The sequence below is a fragment of the Xiphophorus hellerii genome, chromosome 3 (assembly GCF_003331165.1).
Source record: "Xiphophorus hellerii strain 12219 chromosome 3, Xiphophorus_hellerii-4.1, whole genome shotgun sequence".
Taxonomy (NCBI): domain Eukaryota; kingdom Metazoa; phylum Chordata; class Actinopteri; order Cyprinodontiformes; family Poeciliidae; genus Xiphophorus; species Xiphophorus hellerii.
This window is the reverse complement of record NC_045674.1, coordinates 1086553-1104840: the sequence shown is the minus strand read 5'-3', so window position 1 is coordinate 1104840 and position 18288 is coordinate 1086553. Positions and strand designations below refer to the sequence as shown.

General features: G+C 44.2%; 2 protein-coding genes and 1 long non-coding RNA gene across 4 annotated transcripts; 1 reads left to right on the top strand and 2 right to left on the bottom strand.

The window, feature by feature from the left end:
• Positions 1 to 370: 370 nt before the first annotated feature.
• Positions 371 to 2015, bottom strand: LOC116717634 (uncharacterized). Its single transcript, XR_004338775.1, has 2 exons — positions 1901 to 2015; positions 371 to 1289 (listed from the first exon to the last, which is right to left on the bottom strand). It is a non-coding gene; the product is annotated as an uncharacterized LOC116717634 (long non-coding RNA).
• plin6 (perilipin 6) lies at positions 381 to 13951 on the top strand. 2 transcript variants are annotated; one of them, XM_032559138.1, is made up of 8 exons: positions 381 to 485; positions 1286 to 1324; positions 1947 to 2145; positions 2229 to 2311; positions 2981 to 3167; positions 4022 to 4203; positions 10322 to 10588; positions 11843 to 13951. In XM_032559138.1, the coding sequence occupies exons 2-8, from the start codon at positions 1301 to 1303 to the stop codon at positions 12245 to 12247; spliced, it is 1347 nt and encodes a 448-aa protein (XP_032415029.1). In that variant the 5' UTR covers positions 381 to 485; positions 1286 to 1300; the 3' UTR covers positions 12248 to 13951. The 2 variants fall into 2 exon arrangements, with proteins under 2 accessions (XP_032415029.1, XP_032415028.1); XM_032559137.1 differs by having other exon boundaries at positions 2930 to 3167.
• A 637-nt stretch (positions 13952 to 14588) lies between these two features.
• Positions 14589 to 18184, bottom strand: LOC116717633 (ras-related and estrogen-regulated growth inhibitor-like protein). Its single transcript, XM_032559139.1, has 4 exons — positions 16676 to 18184; positions 16439 to 16492; positions 16259 to 16326; positions 14589 to 15473 (listed from the first exon to the last, which is right to left on the bottom strand). Exons 1-4 carry the CDS (start codon positions 16776 to 16778, stop codon positions 15063 to 15065), a joined length of 636 nt encoding a protein of 211 aa, XP_032415030.1. The 5' UTR covers positions 16779 to 18184; the 3' UTR covers positions 14589 to 15062.
• Between the last annotated feature and the right edge of the window lie 104 nt (positions 18185 to 18288).

Sequence of the window (18288 nt, the reverse complement as noted above, 5' to 3'; positions counted from 1 at the left end):
GACTAAATATTTAACATAAAATTAAGAGTTAAATATTTTTATGAAACTAAATATTTAGCTTGCTTACAAAATATTTATTTTAAAACTATTACTTTATATACTTTTATAAATTAATGCAGAAAATGTTGAAAATATGACTGAAAAATGAACCTCCATTTTCTCTGTCACTACAGGCTAAATAATCCAAATTATTGCTAATACTGTGTAACTTTGTGAACGGCTCCCTGGAGTTTCCAGCTCTTTCCTCCTAAATGTTTCCTTTCATTCAAGGTTAATTGATTTGTCAGAGAAACAGGAAGCTGACATCACACGGCGCCCCAGCCAATCAGGACGCTGGTATCTTCCCCCTAAACCCAGATGGATTTTTTTAATCTTCTTCCATCATCCTTGTCGTCGTTATTCCCACTGGGCTCAACTGGTTGAAGCAGCTTTTCTCGGCTTCTGTCCTCGTTTTTTTAAACCTGAAGAGCTGCAGGAAGTTTCAGGTGAAGTATTTCACACCAGAGAGGATTCGGTTTGTGCTCCTGCAGCTTTATGAATTCATTTTGGAAACAGGAACCGATGTTTGGCTTATTACCCGGTGTCCCAAACGGCTCAGATTCTGCAAATTGAAATTGAAATCGTAGAATACAAAGCTGAATTCTTCATCTTACCTCAGAGAGATTTAAAATCAGGAAGCATTTTGAATATTCAGGGAAAGAAGAAAGTTAGTTTAAAACTTGAATAAGCTGAGTGTGAAGTTTGAAACGGCTCAGAGGCGTGAAGGATCAGAGTCTGGAAAAAAAAACTAACGGCTCCTCAGGCTCAGAACCAGACGTTTGGTTTGATCAGAAATCATTGAATCCAGATTTTAAAACAACATCTGGTTCTGATTCTGTTCTGTTTATCTTTTGGGTGTGGCCTCAGTCATTTTAACATCAACGTTGTAATAAAGTTTAGATTCTTCATCTTTGGAGGATTTTCAGGAATCTTTGTTCACTAATTGAACAGATTAAATCACATTTCTGCTTTTTCCAATATAATTTGATCAGTTTTTCTTTTGGTCGGATTAAAAAACATAAACATTGAAATTTGAGTCAATTTTGGACATTTTGGTTTTTCCAGGTTCACAATAACACAGTTACAAACTTTGGTCAGGAAATGTTGATGAATCTTTATTTAATCCGGTTCTGGTTCTGGAGTCATGAAGGCCTCTGAAGTCCTCTCATTGGTTCTGGTAGTTCTGGCCGTCCTGGCTGGTTCTGGTGAGATGAAGTTCTGTGACGTCCATTTTGTTTCTCTTCAGAGGGCTGAGGAAGAAATGGCAGATAGTCCAGATCACAAGGTTAGTTCAGGTGGATGATGGATGGATGGATGGATGTGGATGGATGGATGTGGATGGATGGATGGATGGATGGATGTGGATGGATGGATGGATGGATGTGGATGGATGGATGGATGGATGGATGGATGTGGATGGATGGATGGATGGATGGATGTGGATGGATGGATGGATGGATGGATGGATGGATGTGGATGGATGGATGGATGGATGTGGATGGATGATGGATGGATGGATGGATGGATGGATGGATGGATGGATGATGGATGGATGTGGATGGATGATGGATGGATGGATGGATGTGGATGGATGATGGATGGATGATGGATGGATGTGGATGGATGGATGGATGGATGGATGGATGGATGATGGATGGATGGATGGATGGATGGATGGATGGATGATGGATGGATGATGGATGGATGGATGTGGATGGATGATGGATGGATGGATGATGGATGGATGTGGATGGATGGATGGATGGATGGATGGATGGATGGATGGATGGATGATGGATGGATGTGGATGGATGGATGGATGGTAGAACCTGTGGTTCCAGTTCTGGTCCTGGTTCTGTACCTCTGGTTCTGGTTCTTGCTGTGACCCGTTCTGTGACCCGTTTCAGACCAGCGCCCTGCTCAGAGCCTCCCATCTGCCTCTGGTCCGCTCCGTGTTCCGGTCCGTGTCTTCCCTCCTCTCCGGGGTCAAAGAGCGCTACCCCCTGCTGGGCCTGGTGGGGGGCGTGGCAGAGGTCGGAGTTCGCGGCGTGTCTGAGGAAGCCCTGAGACGGGCCACGCCCCTCCTCCAGAGTCTGGAGCCCCAAAGTGAGCCCGGTTCTGTTGGTTCTGTGATTGGACGCATGAAGCCCATGAACTGGTTTCTTTGACTGTAATCGTGTTTTCTCCAGTCGACCTCGCCAACAGGTTGGCTCTGACTGGTCTGGACAGTCTGGAGAGGACGTTTCCCATCCTGAACCAGTCCACAGAGGAGGTGAGTTCTCCAGAACCTGCTGGAGATCCGGAACAGAGCGAGTCTTCGTAGAACTATTTTGTTGCTTTAACTTCTTCAGATTTAACAGACGTCAATCAGAAAGATCAGGCAGTCAATGCTCCAGAGATCAGAGCTAAATACGATATGAGCAAGAAGACAGCAAGCTAATAAGTTAGCTGTGCTAAACCTAAAGGGCTAACAGCAAACAGTTCCACTAATGCTGTAGCTATGCACCAACTTAGTAGATAGCAGAAGCTAATGCTAAAGTGATGTATTAAGACAGTAATATGTGGGAGCTAAACAGAGTAATTAGCAAACATTAATGCTAAAGTGCTACATTAACAAAGTGATTAGTGGAAGCTAATGCTAAAATGCTCATTTTACCATGTTGATACCTGTTGGATGTCAATGATACAACATGCGTTATATCGCCTCCACAGGGCCAACTGTGTTATTACACATGTTGGCTTTCAGGAAGTGATTCTTTGGAATGACTTTTGAGAACTAAATGTTTTCAAAGTTAGCAAAAGTGTTAAAGCACAAACCAGAGAAATAGCTCCACTCTTAGCAGCGGATCAGCAGCTGACCCGGACTTAAAATTGCTGTCTCCGTCCTCAGGTGATGACTCACTTGAAGGACGCCTTCTTTTTGACTCTGGATGATGTCCAGGTGTGGGTGGTGGACGGCCTGGACGGAGCTCTGGACCAGCTGGAGCGAGCCGCTGACTCGGTCCGGACGGCCGGGCGGCAGCTGCAGGAAACGCAGGTGGGCCAGGCGGCGGCGGCGGGGCTGGACAACGTCCTGAGTCTCCTGGAGGACTCCGCCGCCTACTACTTACCCCTCCCTCCTACCCTGCGTGAGTACCAGCCAAATCCTCCCGTTCCTGCTGTAGGAACCTTTTAATAAAACCAGAATTTAAACAACTGATTTATTAACTGTGCAGCTGAGAAACCAATCAGACCCCATCAAATACCAACAACTAAACCACTTATGGTTTTATTGAATCCTGATTCAAGTTCTGTTGTGTGAAAAACAGCTTCTACCGCCCCCTGTTGATTTAACACCTTGAAATTGGGCCTCTGTCTCTTTAAAAACTCCTGCTGCTTCTGAAGCTCCGCCTCCAGGAAGTCATCCCAACATGGCTTCTCTATTAACCCTTTAACATTTTACCAGCGTTGCTCTGAGCAGCAGCTCCTATAACGAGCTCAGCAGCTGTTTGCTAATTGCTGCTGGCTAGTCTGAAAGAGCGAAGTGGGGGGAGGAGCTACAACTTGAAGGCGGGGCTAGATCCACCCAGGCGGGGTTTTTTTTTACAGCTGAATGGTTGCCATGGAGATTAAAGGATTCTGCTTTAGGTGGTTTTTTTTCTGGGAGGTTAAAGGTTATGTTAGAAGGAAAAGCAGAAATATAATCTGATTACTGCAGTAAAGATGGCTGCCGCAGCGCTCTGTTAACGGCAGTAAAGATGGCCGCCGCAGCGCTCTGTTAACGGCAGTAAAGATGGCCGCCGCAGCGCTCTGATTACTGCAGTAAAGATGCCCGCCGCCTTTTCTGGACAGAATTTAAATTTGAACAAATGAAGGAAGCTGGTAAACAGAAAGCTCAGCTACAGAGATGGAGAAGAAGAGTGCGTTGGGTGTGGTGCTGCTCCGGTTCCAGGTGGACCCGGTTGAACCCGTAGAGAGATTCTGGCGTTTTCTCGTCCTCCAGGCCGGGAGTGGGAGATGAAGGTCCAGCAGTACGAGGATGAGGATGACGGAGACGAGCCGGGCCTCTGGACCAGAGTCCGCAGCCTGCTGCTGATCCTCAGCCTGCAGCTCTACCACCGCCTGCTGAAGGCCAGGGAGCAGCTGCAGGGAGCCGCCCGGACACTGGGGGGCGCCGCCGAGCAGGTGAGGCAGGACTTCCACAGGATCATCATTTAAAACTGAAACATTCATTTCAGAACAAAATAACACAAATATTTACATCAAATTCAACATCAAAGTGAATTCAAACTTTTTCTTGCCACTAGATGGCGCTGTTGCTTCATTAGTGATTCCAGGTCCAGGTTCAGTCCAGTGGTTCTGGTTCTGGTCGGTTTCAGTTAAAACTGCTTCAGTAAAAGCTAATCTGTGGTGATGCGTTCATTCCCAGTCGGAAACTTCAGCCACGTTCTGTTCAGAAATCAGGAATCCGCTGGAAAATAAAATATTCTGATAAAAATAATAATTACTGTTATTGTAAGAAAACTGACTATTTTTTAACTAACAATAACAAAATTCAACATATTTACAGTGATATTAATGTAATAATTTTTTATTATTGTTATTAGTCTTATGAGTAATATTTAATTTTTGATCAATTATTTTATTATTGTAAAATGTATAAAATATTAATACTGATTGTAGTATTTTTATGGCTATGATAAATATTTATAATAATAAAATAATAATTATAATAGCTATAATAATTACAATTATTGCTTACGGTATTATGTAATAAGGAATTATTATTATTACATAATAATATTGTAATAATAATAATAATGTAAATTTTTCCCCATTCTTTAGCCTCTTTAATTAGCAGTAAAAACTATCAGAAAATGAATGAAAATGTTAAAAGAAAACTGGAAATATTTTGTTCTGATTTTATCGTCTCAGAAGAATCTGGTTTTTGTTCCCAGCTGATATTTCTAGAGACGAGCTTCTCTGCAGCCTTTCTGTCCTCCAGAGATAAAGATCTGAAGTTCAGGATGCACACACACCCACACACACACACACACACCCACACACCCACACACACACACACACACCCCCACACACACACCCACACACACACACCCACACACACACCCACACCCACACACCCACACACACACACACCCACACACACGCATGCACCATCATCCTGCAGACGGGGAGACGTGACCCGGTCGCTCCCTGAGGACGTCGGACCGACCGATGGGCTGCGAGGCAGAACAAACACATCTAAACAGTCAGAACCAAAACCAGAACCAGAACTTTTCCTGCAGGAAAATACATTCTGGGTTTTAATGCTTTCATTGTTAGAGGCCAGAAAATAATTAAAAACATCCAGAACCAAACCCACAACTGTGTGCAGAGGAGAAACCAGATCTGATCAGAACCAGTCCGACTCATTTCACCACAAACGACTTTAAGAAAAATCAAATCCTGGGGCTGCTATGAAAAATCATCAAACGGCTGTAATTTCTAAATTAAACTGATTTTAATTTAATGTCTCAGAGATTTTTCATGTTTGGTCTCATTAAAAGCTCATACTGGAACCGGGAATAAAGCAGATGAGATTAATGTTGGGATTGGAACCATCAACCTGATGTAAAACAAAGTTTGTCCCTGGAAATTAACAGAAACGTTTGTATTTCCTGAATCTGGAGGAAGTTCAGGTTTGGCTTCATTCTGGACGGATCGTTCTGATCGCTCCAACCGGAGCTGCAGGAAAAAATGAAATACTTTGGACTTTTTCAGAATCAAAACCTTCCAAATAATTAAGCTGAGTTTCCTGAAGAAAATGTAAACCAGCTAATTATTTTCAGAAACAGTTTTGCTCCAAAAATCATTTGTCCAAATAATTCAGAAACATGAAGACAATATACTTTTACAAACATTTTAGTTGCTTTCTCTCAAAAATATTTTATTTAAAGGAGAAAAAACCCTAAAAATATTGCATCCTTCCCCAAAACGTTGTGCAGAAATGTTTAAGCGCCTGGATTTAAAGTGATAAAACGTCTTGTATCCTGATGGGTTTTATTTTTGAGCTCAGATCTCTATCAGCTGGTTCTGCTCATTTTTCCACGTAGTGCCGCGTTCAGCCGGCGCCAGCAGGAAGAGCAGCGGGTCAGATAACCGGGCCTGATGCTGCCCAGCTCTGCCTACGTGCCGCTCGCAGCGTCCGAGTCGATCTCTGCGATAACGGCGGCAGGAAGCTGGCGGCGCGGCCCGCTGGGACGCCACACGCTGCTCCAGGGTCAGCAGACAGATGTTGAGTCTGGATCTGTTCCCATGCTGGAGCTAAAACCCAACATGTTCTGGTTCTGTCCCAGAAAGATTCTCCATAAGGTCCAAATCAGCCAGAACTGGAACCTTCTTCTGTTTCTGCTTTATTCCATCCATCTACTTACATTCACTTGAGTAACGTCTTTGAAAGAAAACGTTTAGAAGTGTTTTTACAGCATCATGTTTTGGGTCCAGAGAGCATTTTGAAGGTACTTTGAGGAAAGCAGTACGTACAGTACCGACCCAGCTCTATGGCACCATCAGCTAATTTAATAATCAGGCTTTTCTTCAAAGCGAACAGCATAAGCAGCAGTGGACTGAGGACTCATCCCTGAGGCGTCCCGTTTCTCGCCAAATGTTTTTCTACTGATGAATGAGAGAAAATTCGTTCAGGCCCAACAGGAAGGATTCAGACACAGGAGACTTTGGGTTCATTCACACCAGCGCTGTTCAGTCCGGTTTAATGGATGATGGATGGATGGATGATGAATGGATGATGGATGGATGATGGATGGATGATGGATGGATGGATGATGGATGGATGATGGATGGATGATGGATGGATGGATGGATGGATGGATGGATGGATGATGGACGGATGATGGATGGATGGATGATGGATGGATGGATGGATGATGGATGGATGATGGATGGATGGATGGATGATGGATGGATGATGGATGGATGGATGGATGATGGATGGATGGATGATGGATGGATGATGGATGGATGGATGGATGGATGGATGGATGATGGATGGATGATGGATGGATGATGGATGGATGATGGATGGATGGATGATGGATGGATGGATGGATGATGGATGGATGGATGGATGGATGGATGGATGATGGATGGATGGATGATGGATGGATGATGGATGGATGATGGATGGATGGATGATGGATGGATGATGGATGGATGATGGATGGATGGATGATGGATGGATGATGGATGATGGATGGATGATGGATGGATGGATGGATGATGGATGGATGATGGATGGATGGATGGATGATGGATGGATGATGGATGGATGATGGATGGATGATGGATGGATGATGGATGATGGATGGATGATGGATGGATGATGGATGGATGGATGATGGATGGATGATGGATGGATGATGGATGGATGGATGGATGGATGGATGGATGATGGATGGATGGATGGATGGATGATGGATGGATGATGGATGGATGATGGATGGATGGATGATGGATGGATGATGGATGGATGATGGATGGATGATGGATGGATGGATGATGGATGGATGATGGATGGATGGATGATGGATGGATGATGGATGGATGATGGATGGATGGATGATGGATGGATGATGGATGGATGATGGATGGATGATGATGGATGGATGATGGATGGATGATGGATGGATGGATGGATGGATGGATGATGGATGGATGATGGATGGATGATGGATGGATGATGGATGGATGATGGATGGATGGATGGATGATGGATGGATGATGGATGGATGGATGGATGGATGATGGATGGATGATGGATGGATGATGGATGGATGATGGATGGATGATGGATGGATGGATGGATGATGGATGGATGGATGGATGATGGATGGATGGATGATGGATGGATGATGATAGATGGATGGATGATGATAGATTATGGATGGATGATGATAGATGGATGGATGATGGATGGATGGATGATGGATGGATGATGGATGGATGGATGATGATGGATGGATGGATGGATGGATGGATGATGGATGGATGGATGATGGATGGATGATGGATGGATGGATGATGGATGGATGGATGATGGATGGATGGATGGATGATGGATGGATGATGGATGGATGGATGGATGGATGGATGATGGATGGATGATGGATGGATGATGGATGGATGGATGGATGGATGGATGGATGATGGATGGATGGATGGATGATGGATGGATGGATGATGGATGGATGGATGATGGATGGATGATGGATGGATGGATGATGGATGGATGGATGGATGGATGGATGATGGATGGATGGATGATGGGTTTTTCATTGAGTTTGGACCATCAGTGTGAAAGCGAACTGCAGCTGCTGAAATGGAAATGCTGGCATGTTGGTTCCCAGTGGAACCGAGTCCAGGTGAGTCTCCCAGGTATGACAACAGCGCCGACTGTCCAGAGTGAGTCAGTCAGGGATAAAGACACAGATTATGCGTCTCTGTTTTCCCTCTGCAGGCGAAAACAGAGACGCCCTGAAATCATGTGACTCCAGCCTGAAGTGAACTCTGGTTCGGTTTGAATGCGTATGTGAACGTCAAGCGGACCGGAGACCCGGTCTGAGTCGATCCTGCGGGTTTGTTTAAGGTGGAGAGTTTCCAGAGAGTTAGCTGCTCAGACACAGCAGTTAGAAAAGAAACGACTCTTTCATTGTATTTCCTTAAAATAAAAATAATCATCCGGTTATCAGCTGCAGATCAACAGGACGTCAGAAAAACAACATGATGGATCAAACGGCTCCTTCAGTCCTAAATGGCTTCATCAGCGATTCAGTGAGACAGCTCTGGTTCTGGTTTGGCTTCAGATCGACCCGGTTAGCAGAGCATTGTTCTGCTCACGTTTCTGTAGAGGAAGAACAGCAGGACGCCGCGCCGCTAACGAGGACCGATCGCCATGGCAACATGGCGCTCCGGCTCTTTGTTTCGTCACGTGGCGTTCTGATTGTGTGTCAGCAAGTCAGAGGTCCCGGTCCGCTGCCTCGCTGTGACCCAAATACCCGAGGAAGGCCCGGGGAATGTCCCAGAACCGACCCGGCGAACAACAGAGAAAACCTTCAGGTAAAAAAACCCGTGTGACCCGGCAGAACCTCCTGCTGTCTGGTTCTGTCCATCGTGTCCACTCTGCTCTCCTCTGTCCGGGAGACGTTGTCCCAGCCTCGTCCGTCATCCAGGTGCCGCGTCGCTAACCTCAGACTGGTGGCCATCTTGTTTCTAGAGAACCCAAGCAGCCATACTGGATGAGCTTCATGACCTTTGACCTTCTATCTGAGGCTCTTTCTCAGATTCTTGGGCTGAATCTGCTGAGGTGTTTTCCTCTCTGAAGGACGTTGGACTTCAGGTGGAGTGGAGGTGACCTTTGACCCTTCCCTTTCCACTCTGGCTCTGTGTTAATCAGAGAACTTGGTTTTTTTTTTTTGACCCTCAGAGCAGAGTGGAGTTAATATTTCCCATCATGCTTCATGTCAGGAGCGTTTCTGGATCCGTTCCTGGATCTTTGTGACAGAAGGAAGCCATTGTTGTCCCCGTCTCTCCTGCGGAGCCTCGTCCTCTGCTGTCCTCACGTGTCAGGATCTGCTGCCAGCTGGGACTTGGTTCCGGTCCAGGTCTTCTCCTCCCACGCCTCCTGGGAAGCTGGCCTCGGATCAGAACCGCACGGATAATCAGAATAAGCGTTTACAGCTGATCCAGAAAGCTGACGGGTCTGATGGATCCAATCAGAGCCCAGTTTGTGTTTTCTGGCACGCAAATATGAAGAACGTCTGTGAGCTCACACAGAACTGAAAACAAAGTCTTTAGCTTGCTAGCTAAACATTTAGTTTGAAACTGTGGCATTTATAAATGAATAATGTTATAAAAATATGACTTTGAAAATGAAGCCCGTTTTTCTTTTATGACTAAATAACCCAAATTATTGTCGCTAATTTTTGACTGTGTGACTTTAGAAATAGGATCCCATCATCTCCTCTGATCAACTATCTTTGTTTCAGGATCAATAAAATAATAAACGCTTCATTAAATCAGATTTTTAATCCAAATATAATTTTTAATATTTTATTAAACTCATCTTTTCATAAATCCTCAATCTGTTCAACCTCTTCAGCTAGCTTTGTTTTTAATTGCTACCAAATAAGTTAAAAGAAATTAACTAAACTACATTTCCCAAAATGCATTTTGACATCCATCAGAACAGAAAGCAAAGTGAATCATCTAACTTATCTGGTCCCTGCAGGTGGGTCTGACTCGGGTCCTGGAGTTAACAGGTGAGATGCTGCAGTTCTTCCAGAGCCTGCTGGTGGCGCTGTTGTTCCGCGCAGAGAGTCTGAAAGAGGCCACACTGAGGGAGCTGGTGAAGCGAGCGGCCATGTTGGCCGAGCTGAGCCCAGTTCGACGGGTCCGAGAACTGCCGGTTCAGATCCAGCAGCTGCTCCACGACCTGCAGCAGCTCTCCAAGATCCTGCTGCAGTTCGTGATCAACATCACGCCGCTCTACAGCATGGTACGCCTGACACACACCTGGAAACACACCAGACACACACCTGGAAACAGACCAGACACACACCTGGAAACACACCTGGAAACAGACCAGACACACACCGGGAAACACACCTAGACCACACCAGACACACACCTGGAAACACACCAGACACACACTGGAAACACACCTGGAAACAGACCAGACACACACCTGGAAACACACCAGACACACACTGGAAACACACCAGACACACACTGGAAACACACCTGGAAACGCACCAGACACACACTGGAAACACACCAGACACACACTGGAAACACACCAGACACACACTGGAAACATGCTGTTAATTAAGAGGAAAACATTGGTCGGTCAGACCAACCTGGCCTTTGTTAAAAAGTCATTTTCTCCTGTGTTGAATCGTGGTTAACTGGATGTTTTAATACATTCCAGCTGCTCTGTTTATTACCAGACATGGAGAACAAAGAAATCATTTAAACAGGACCTGACTGACAACTTGAAGTAGGCAAACAGACATCAAAAAGCAACAGATCACGTTTGAAGCTAAATATTTAGCTAGCTAGCTAAAGAGTTTTAAAACCCTGTGGTTCTCTCCAGGTTCTCTGTCTTTCTCCCACAGTCCAAAAACTTGATTGTTGATTGTCTCTGTGTTGTCCTATGATGGACTGTTGCTGGTTTTTAGTCATGCTAACAGTGGTCAGGTTCTCCAGAGTCCTGCTAATGACCTCATTATTTGATTCAGGTGTGTTGAAGTAGAGATACATCTAAAAGTTGCAGGAGATGTTTAGGCCCTCCAGGCCTGGAGTTGCCCACCCCTGACATCACCTGTTGTCTGGAAGGAGTCAGCCAGAGATGTAGAGTTCTGAAATGTCGGCATAAGAGACACGGAAAAACATCTCTGCAGTTAGCCAGACGTAGGCAAACATAGCCTTATGAAACTCATGAAGTAACTTCTATGTCCTCAATATCCTTGGATCTGGAAATGACCTCACTCCAAACCTAGTCCCAAATGAAAAGCCAGAGGCATTTGGTAGCTATTGCACTCAGTTACAAAGCTAACTGCACTTAGGAGGAGATTCAGCTGTTGGATTCAAGTCTGTTGGACCAGGGAGACGTCTAAGAGTTGCAGGACACCGGCCCTCCAGGACCAGGATTTCCCACCCCTACAGGAATCCTGAGTCGCCCTGCAGGCCTTGTGTTTGGACTCAAAGCGTCCTCAGGTCGTGTTGCATTAACTCCTGTTCTGTGTCCCAGCTGGAGCAGCCGTCGCCTCAGCAGGTGGAGGATTTCCTGAACAAGGAGGATTTCTCAGACAGCTCATCGCGCCGTAGCTCAGCTAACAGCCTCTTCCTCAAGGCAATGGACGGCCGCCCTCGCCGCCGTCGCAGCATCTACTCGCGCGCCACCCGGGCTGCTGGTGGCCCCCAAAGTCCCGACCCGCCCAACGGGCGGCGCTCGAGCACCAAGGAGCCTTCCACCCCGGAGATGGACGGGGCGGCCCACCCTTCCGAAGGCAACGCCCTCCGACGACCGTCCGCCACCGAGCTGCTGCTCACGCCGCTCAAACAGTTCGTGGCCCAGAGCCAGAAGGCCTTGGAGTACCTGAGCCCGGACTCCAGCGACGGCGCCGCCATCGTCACGGAAACAGACGACTCTTAAACACCCACCGCCCGCGGTTCGAGGCGCCGAGTCCGCCTCCCGATGCGCCACGGCGCCCCACCGCCTCCCCCGACGACCACACGTCTCTGCCTCGGCTGGTGCTGGTTTGCGCTTTCGCGCTGAACCGCAGAGGCGTCACCAAATTAGCGCTCAGTCACTGACGCTGCAATTCTGCTTCACACAAACCCGTTCCGAGAGAAACCCCGGAAATATCCGATCACAGCTCTTTTCTCTGCACAGTGGATGTAGAAACCAACACAGTCCTGTTGAAGCTCCAGGTTCTTTATGATGTAGAAATATTATCAACGCCATTTTCTTAATCTTGCGACTTCATCTCTCTAGCCTGACGCCTGAAGGCCTGGATTCAAACTGACTGTCCACGTAGAAGAAGAGTAACCCCAGATCATGATGCTGCCACCACCGTGTTTTTACTTGTGGTTGGTTTCATCAGGTACTCGGCCAAAATGTGGGAGATTTCATGTTTAGATGTTTTCTATAGCAGAAATGTTTTTTCCGTCATGCATTTCATATTTCATCTTCCCTAAGGGATTTTTTATTTTTTGCCCTTTTCTCTTTCTGAATTTTCTCATTTCTGAACTTTAGGGATTTTTTTCATCACCTACTTTAGTTTAATCTAAGAATTTTTTGTCAGAATTTTGACTTTAATCTGGAATTCTGATTTTAGGGAATTTCTTTCTCACAACTCAGAATTTTTACCTTTTTCTCAGAATTCAGTCACATAAAACAATTATTTAAATCTGACATGTTCCTACAGGAAGTAAATTCTCCTCCTGCTTTACTTGCTTCTGATTGAATCTGGTTGCTGCCTTAACTCAACATTCTGAGTAAAAAGTCAAATTTAGTTTTGTATTTTATTGGCCCTAATCCTCTTCCGTAGTTTCTATCCAGGTGTTGATGAGTCAAACATAAAACTGTGAATTTCTGTGCAACTTTCTCTGGACTGTTTTCTTTAAGATATGATATATTTTGTGACATTTCTGCAAACTGGTTCTAGCTAAAATACGCAAATATCAGAAAAATTCAACTAGAAGAGCTTAGATTATTATTCACTATAACTGATATTAGTTCTGAACCCAAGAAGACTGAATGCCAAAGCTCATAAAACCTGGATTTTCAACAGGACTGTGTACTTTCTCAATCGCTGTAGTAATCCCGTTTTACTCTACTATATTTATCTGGATCATGGAATCAGAGTATTAGAAGTGGGCCGAGTACACAGCCTGGTGGGACGCCTCCTAAATCTCAAAACTAGATCCAAAGATTAGCTTTAGTCATCAATCTTGGTTGTTTTTCAAAAGAAGCAGAATTTAAGCCAATCCTCTGATCTCTGGGATTCATTGTGTCTGAATTTTAATATGAATTTATCAGTATTTATTTCAGTATGCTTTACATTAACGCTAACCGGTGGTGGGCACCACTAACTGAAAAGTTAGTCTGCTAACGGTAAAGCACTTCAGAAACACTGTATCAAGCTAAATCTAATGCTAAAGCACTAACTTCAATTCAAATGATAAATGCCTTACATACTATGTGCCTTTAAATATTTATGTTTGGATCTCGTTCATTTTATTTTACTCCTGTATGTTTGTTTATAATAAAGTTACTGGGGGAAAAAGACAGAACAGGAGGATGTGAAACAGAACTGCTGTGTAAACAGACTTCAAAATAAAAGCATGAACATCAGTGTCTGTTTTATTTCTTAGCAGCCAATAACCAAAACCTCAACACAGATGTTAAACTTCATCCACTGACAGTTTGTAAAACCGCTAATAAAAATCTATTTTGGCAAAGCAAAGTGTGCTAAATGTTTTCAAAGTTGGCAAAAGCGCTAAGCTAAAAATTAGCTTAGCGCTAATGCTAATTAGCTCCGCTGTTATCATTGGCAGGTTAGCGACGTGCCCACTGCTGGCTCTAACCCTTTTATGTTAATGATTAATAATTCCTCTGTTTGTAAAAGAGTTTTAAGAAATGAAATGTCCATTAAATCAAATATTAAAGTTTAAAACATTTTGGATTGAGTTGAAGAAATGAGTCGTTTTCTGAGCTGTAAATGTAGCTTGAAAGTTTAAAGGTGAAATCTGAAGAGGAGATGTTTCTGCTGAGTGGAAGGAAGATTAAAGATGAGCTGAAATAAAACATGTTGGAGAAATTAGCAGGTTGTTTTTGTTGAAACTTAGTGGAATAAATTAAAAATTAATTTCTACTTTATATGCTTAAATATTTCAGATTTGTATTTATGTCAGTTTTCAGTCATAGACACCTGATGTTTCTGTGTGAATAAAATATTTGTAGCTGTGATGAAATAAAGCGTATCCACAGCTCTGGATGGGAAGCTGATTTTATTCATGGTTTAAACATATTTTGTACAACATAAACATGAAAACATTTACAGCTGAACGCAGTCAGCATCCGTCAACATTCTTGTAGGTTACAGAACATTTCCACCCTTTTAACAACTGGAAACTAGCGCCACCTGCTGCCAGCAGAGCTCATGGCCGTCCTCTGTCTGTTTTCATTAGTTTCCTTAAAACACCAATAAATCATCTTTATTCTGCAGCTGAACTTGGAGCGGCCGGTCCTTCATCCTCTGAAAAACTTCAACCAACCTCAGTCTCTTTCTCCATCCGCGCTTCTATTTCCAACTTCCTATTTCTACACAACTTATTTGGCCAACTTTGACTTTCAGACAAAGAATCATTCTCTCAACCTTGTCCAGCCCGTCTCGCCTCAGAAGGACGCGGACAGGAAGTCTTGCCTTTGTTTCACCTAAACCGGTAAAAACGCTCTGGCCAGTTCATTCGGCCCGTTTCTTCCCGAACACTGCCGACACGCTCCGGACGATGCCTCGGACGCCCGCCATGCTCTTCCTCAGCGCCCGCGTCTCCCTGACCAGGTCGACCAGCTGGTGGAACACCAGCAGCACGCCGTGGTACGCCTCCGCCGCCGACACTTCGAAGAAGCCGCAGCGCTCCGTCATAGCCAGCAGATGTCCCTCCTCGCCGGAGACCCTGCGGCGGTGCTGCAGGTCCCGTTTGTTTCCCACGATGACAACAGGCGCCGTCGACATCTTCCTGCTGCGGCGGATCAGCTGCAGCTGCTGGCGGACGACCTCGAAGCTGGCGCGGTCGCAGATGTCGTAGACCAGGACCATCCCGTCAGCCCACTGCAGCTGCTTGTCACTAATGGAGCAGCTTTTCCCGCCAGCCTGAAGAAAAACCAGACTTTTGTTCAAACTGAGCGCTCATCCTGAATATTTCTAGACTCTAGCTGCGTTTCTGTTAACCATAGAACTGCGGAAATGGAAAATATGAAAATACATTTGCTTAATGGAATTTCAAAAGACTTGTTGCACGGGGAAGAGATGGGTTTTCAGGCATATAAAAACATGATCAACATCTGGACATTACTACTGGCGGAAACAACAAAGAAGATGACAGGAAGTCGTCTTCTTAGTGGTTTGTAGTTTCTTTGGACAAAGTCTCAAAAAGCATCACACAGTTCATAAAAAGTCCTGTGTCATTCGAACATTTTGAATCCAGAGCTATTCTGTAAAATAGCCCACTATAATTTCGTTCCCAAGTAGGCGGGGCTTGTTGCTCCAACACCTGAATAAAACACCGACGTCTCCTCTGATTGGTTGATAGATAACGAGCGTTTGTACCATGGCCAAATTATGAATTATGCCAGGATTTTTAATAACTTATTGTGTTTTGAAAGCTTATTCACACATAATTGTAATTTTATTTCTTATTTAAAGGAAACACCGCAATCACAAAATTGTGTTTTTCGACATCAGCAAAATATAGTCAAAGATTTGTGCACATTTGTAATGGAAATGTGTGCAAATCACAATAATTATGGCTCCGGATTGAATTCATATAATGCAGGTAAGACACTGACTCCTCACCGCCTCTCCACAGATCCACTATAAAATCTCCATCAAAGTATTTTTCTTATTGGACATTTAAGTTGTTTTAAGCAAGGCCGTACCTGAGAGTCCCAGATGTTGATGCAGATTTCCTGACCATCGATTCGGTCGACTCGGCTGTAAATCGACTCTAAAATCAGGAAGCAGATTAATAAATGTTTAGATGATCATAAATAATCCCAGAAATGGACCAAAAACAGTCTAGATATGAACTGGTGCTGAACATCAGCTGAAGGTCTCACCGATGTCTCCGTACTCTCCGATGAATCGTCTGGTTAGAAATCTGACGGTTAGAGCTGAAAAAAATAGATCAACATTAAAATGATAAAAAACGCTTCAGTTTTAGGTTTTATGCTTCAAATCCAACAGTAAAATCACATTTTAACCCTTCAGCTGTTGTAAGATGTTAATTTTAATGGAAGATGTTCCTGAACTTTCACCAGTAACTGGAACAGAAGCATAAATGAAAGTTTTCTCACCGGTTTTGCCCACGTTGTGAGCTCCCAGCAGCAGGATGTTGGCCTCCACCCTCTGCTGGTTCACCTCCGTCGCCTCCATGCGGCTCTTCACCTCCACCACCATCAGGAATCGGATCTGGATCTGGTTTTTATGGGAACGTAAAGTTGTGCAGCTCCGGCTGCAGGTCGGCTCCTCTTATACAGCGCCGGGGTGTGGCCTCTGCCTGGAGCCGCTCTGTGATTGGTCGACTGGGCTTCTCTCACGTCTGATTGGAGCATGTTTGGTCCCTTAGAAGCTCGGATGAAGCCAGACTAGGTGGTGTTTTAGGCCCCCTGCTGTGCGTCTCATAATGAGGACATTTGTTTTTCAGGGACATTTTCACATATTTCTGCTGCACAGTGGAAATCAGTGGCTGTGTTGTGTCTGCACTGCATGATATCAGACAACAGTTTCCAACTCAGCTTTGCTTGAGTTATAAGAGTTAGCAGTGAAGATTGCAGGACAAAAAATAAATAAAATTCTCTGTCTGGGTTAAATCAGCAGCTTGAAGTTAATAGATTGTTTTTAATTGAATCATCTGTTTGTTACTAAACATTACATTTTTCCAGCCCTGGTTTTGCAGCAGGAACACAGAAGCAGCGCTGCGCTGCCCCCTGGTGACTCAACCTGAGAACTGCAGTTTGCTGAATTTATTTCATGGTTTTACAGTGAAGCTGATCAGTTATTCAAGCTTTCAAATGTATAAAGCCAACTCCTGACTGTTTGATGCCATCTGTAAACAGATTCTGTGTGTGAAGATCAGTTTAATGAAGCAGTGAGAATACACTCCACCAGAAGCAGCTCTCTGCTGCCCCCTGTTGGCTGAACTCAAGTCTCACGACTATTTCTGTTCTCAGTTCTCAAGCTAAACAATCAACAGTCAGACTTAATATCAGTCGGTTTTCCCACCATGGTTTTTATGAAGAGAGCAGAAGCTCTCCAGTAAATCTTTGACTCCCCTCTGGTGTACGGGGTGCTGTTGGTGACGTTACTGTCAAAAAAGCAGCAATAATTTGGGTTTTTTAGCATGTCAGAATAATTAAAAAATGTGGGCACATTCAAGCTCATTATTTAACTTGCTAACTAAATATTGAGCTTGCCAAACATTTAATTTGAAGCTAAGCTTTCAGCTCGCTAAGTATTCAACTTTTTAGCTAAATATTTAACTTGCTAATTAGTTTGAAGTTAAATCTCACCAACTAAATTGAGCTTGTTAACTTAAACTGAAGCTAAATATTAAATGTGTTAGCTATTTAGTACATTTTATTTATCAAATATTGAGCTTTCCAACAAAATATTTAGTTCGTAAGCAACACACTTAGCATGATAAAGTATGTAGCTTAGAGATACAGGAGGAAATAGAAGCTGCTGTTCACAGTTCCTACAATCTCAACTGAACTACTGTTGCTATGGTTACAGTCTGAAAGCTGTCCTACCACTGATCAGTGAAATCTTCATCCAAGTTTCTCCTTTCCGATATGAAGGGAGAAGCTTTAATATCTGAAATAAGCTCCTTATGCTACAGAGTCAAAGTAAAAATATGTTCAATATTCATACCGACTTCATGTAACGACTCCACATCAATGGACCTCAT

What these genes read in the sequence shown, in the direction of transcription:
- plin6 (XM_032559137.1), top strand. Translation starts at nt 1,301, where the DNA reads ATGGCAGATAGTCCAGATCACAAG. An exon ending in CCAGAGTCTGGAGCCCCAAA is followed by an intron (nt 2,146 to 2,228) that starts GTGAGCCCGGTT and finishes TGTTTTCTCCAG; the next exon opens with TCGACCTCGCCAACAGGTTG. An exon ending in TGAACCAGTCCACAGAGGAG is followed by an intron (nt 2,312 to 2,929) that starts GTGAGTTCTCCA and finishes CTCCGTCCTCAG; the next exon opens with GTGATGACTCACTTGAAGGA.
- LOC116717633 (XM_032559139.1), bottom strand. Translation starts at nt 16,778, where the DNA reads ATGGTGGTGGAGGTGAAGAGCCGCATGGAGGCGACGGAGGTGAACCAG. An exon ending in TCACAACGTGGGCAAAACCG is followed by an intron (nt 16,493 to 16,675) that starts GTGAGAAAACTT and finishes TATTTTTTTCAG; the next exon opens with CTCTAACCGTCAGATTTCTA. An exon ending in TCAACATCTGGGACTCTCAG is followed by an intron (nt 15,474 to 16,258) that starts GTACGGCCTTGC and finishes GTTTTTCTTCAG; the next exon opens with GCTGGCGGGAAAAGCTGCTC.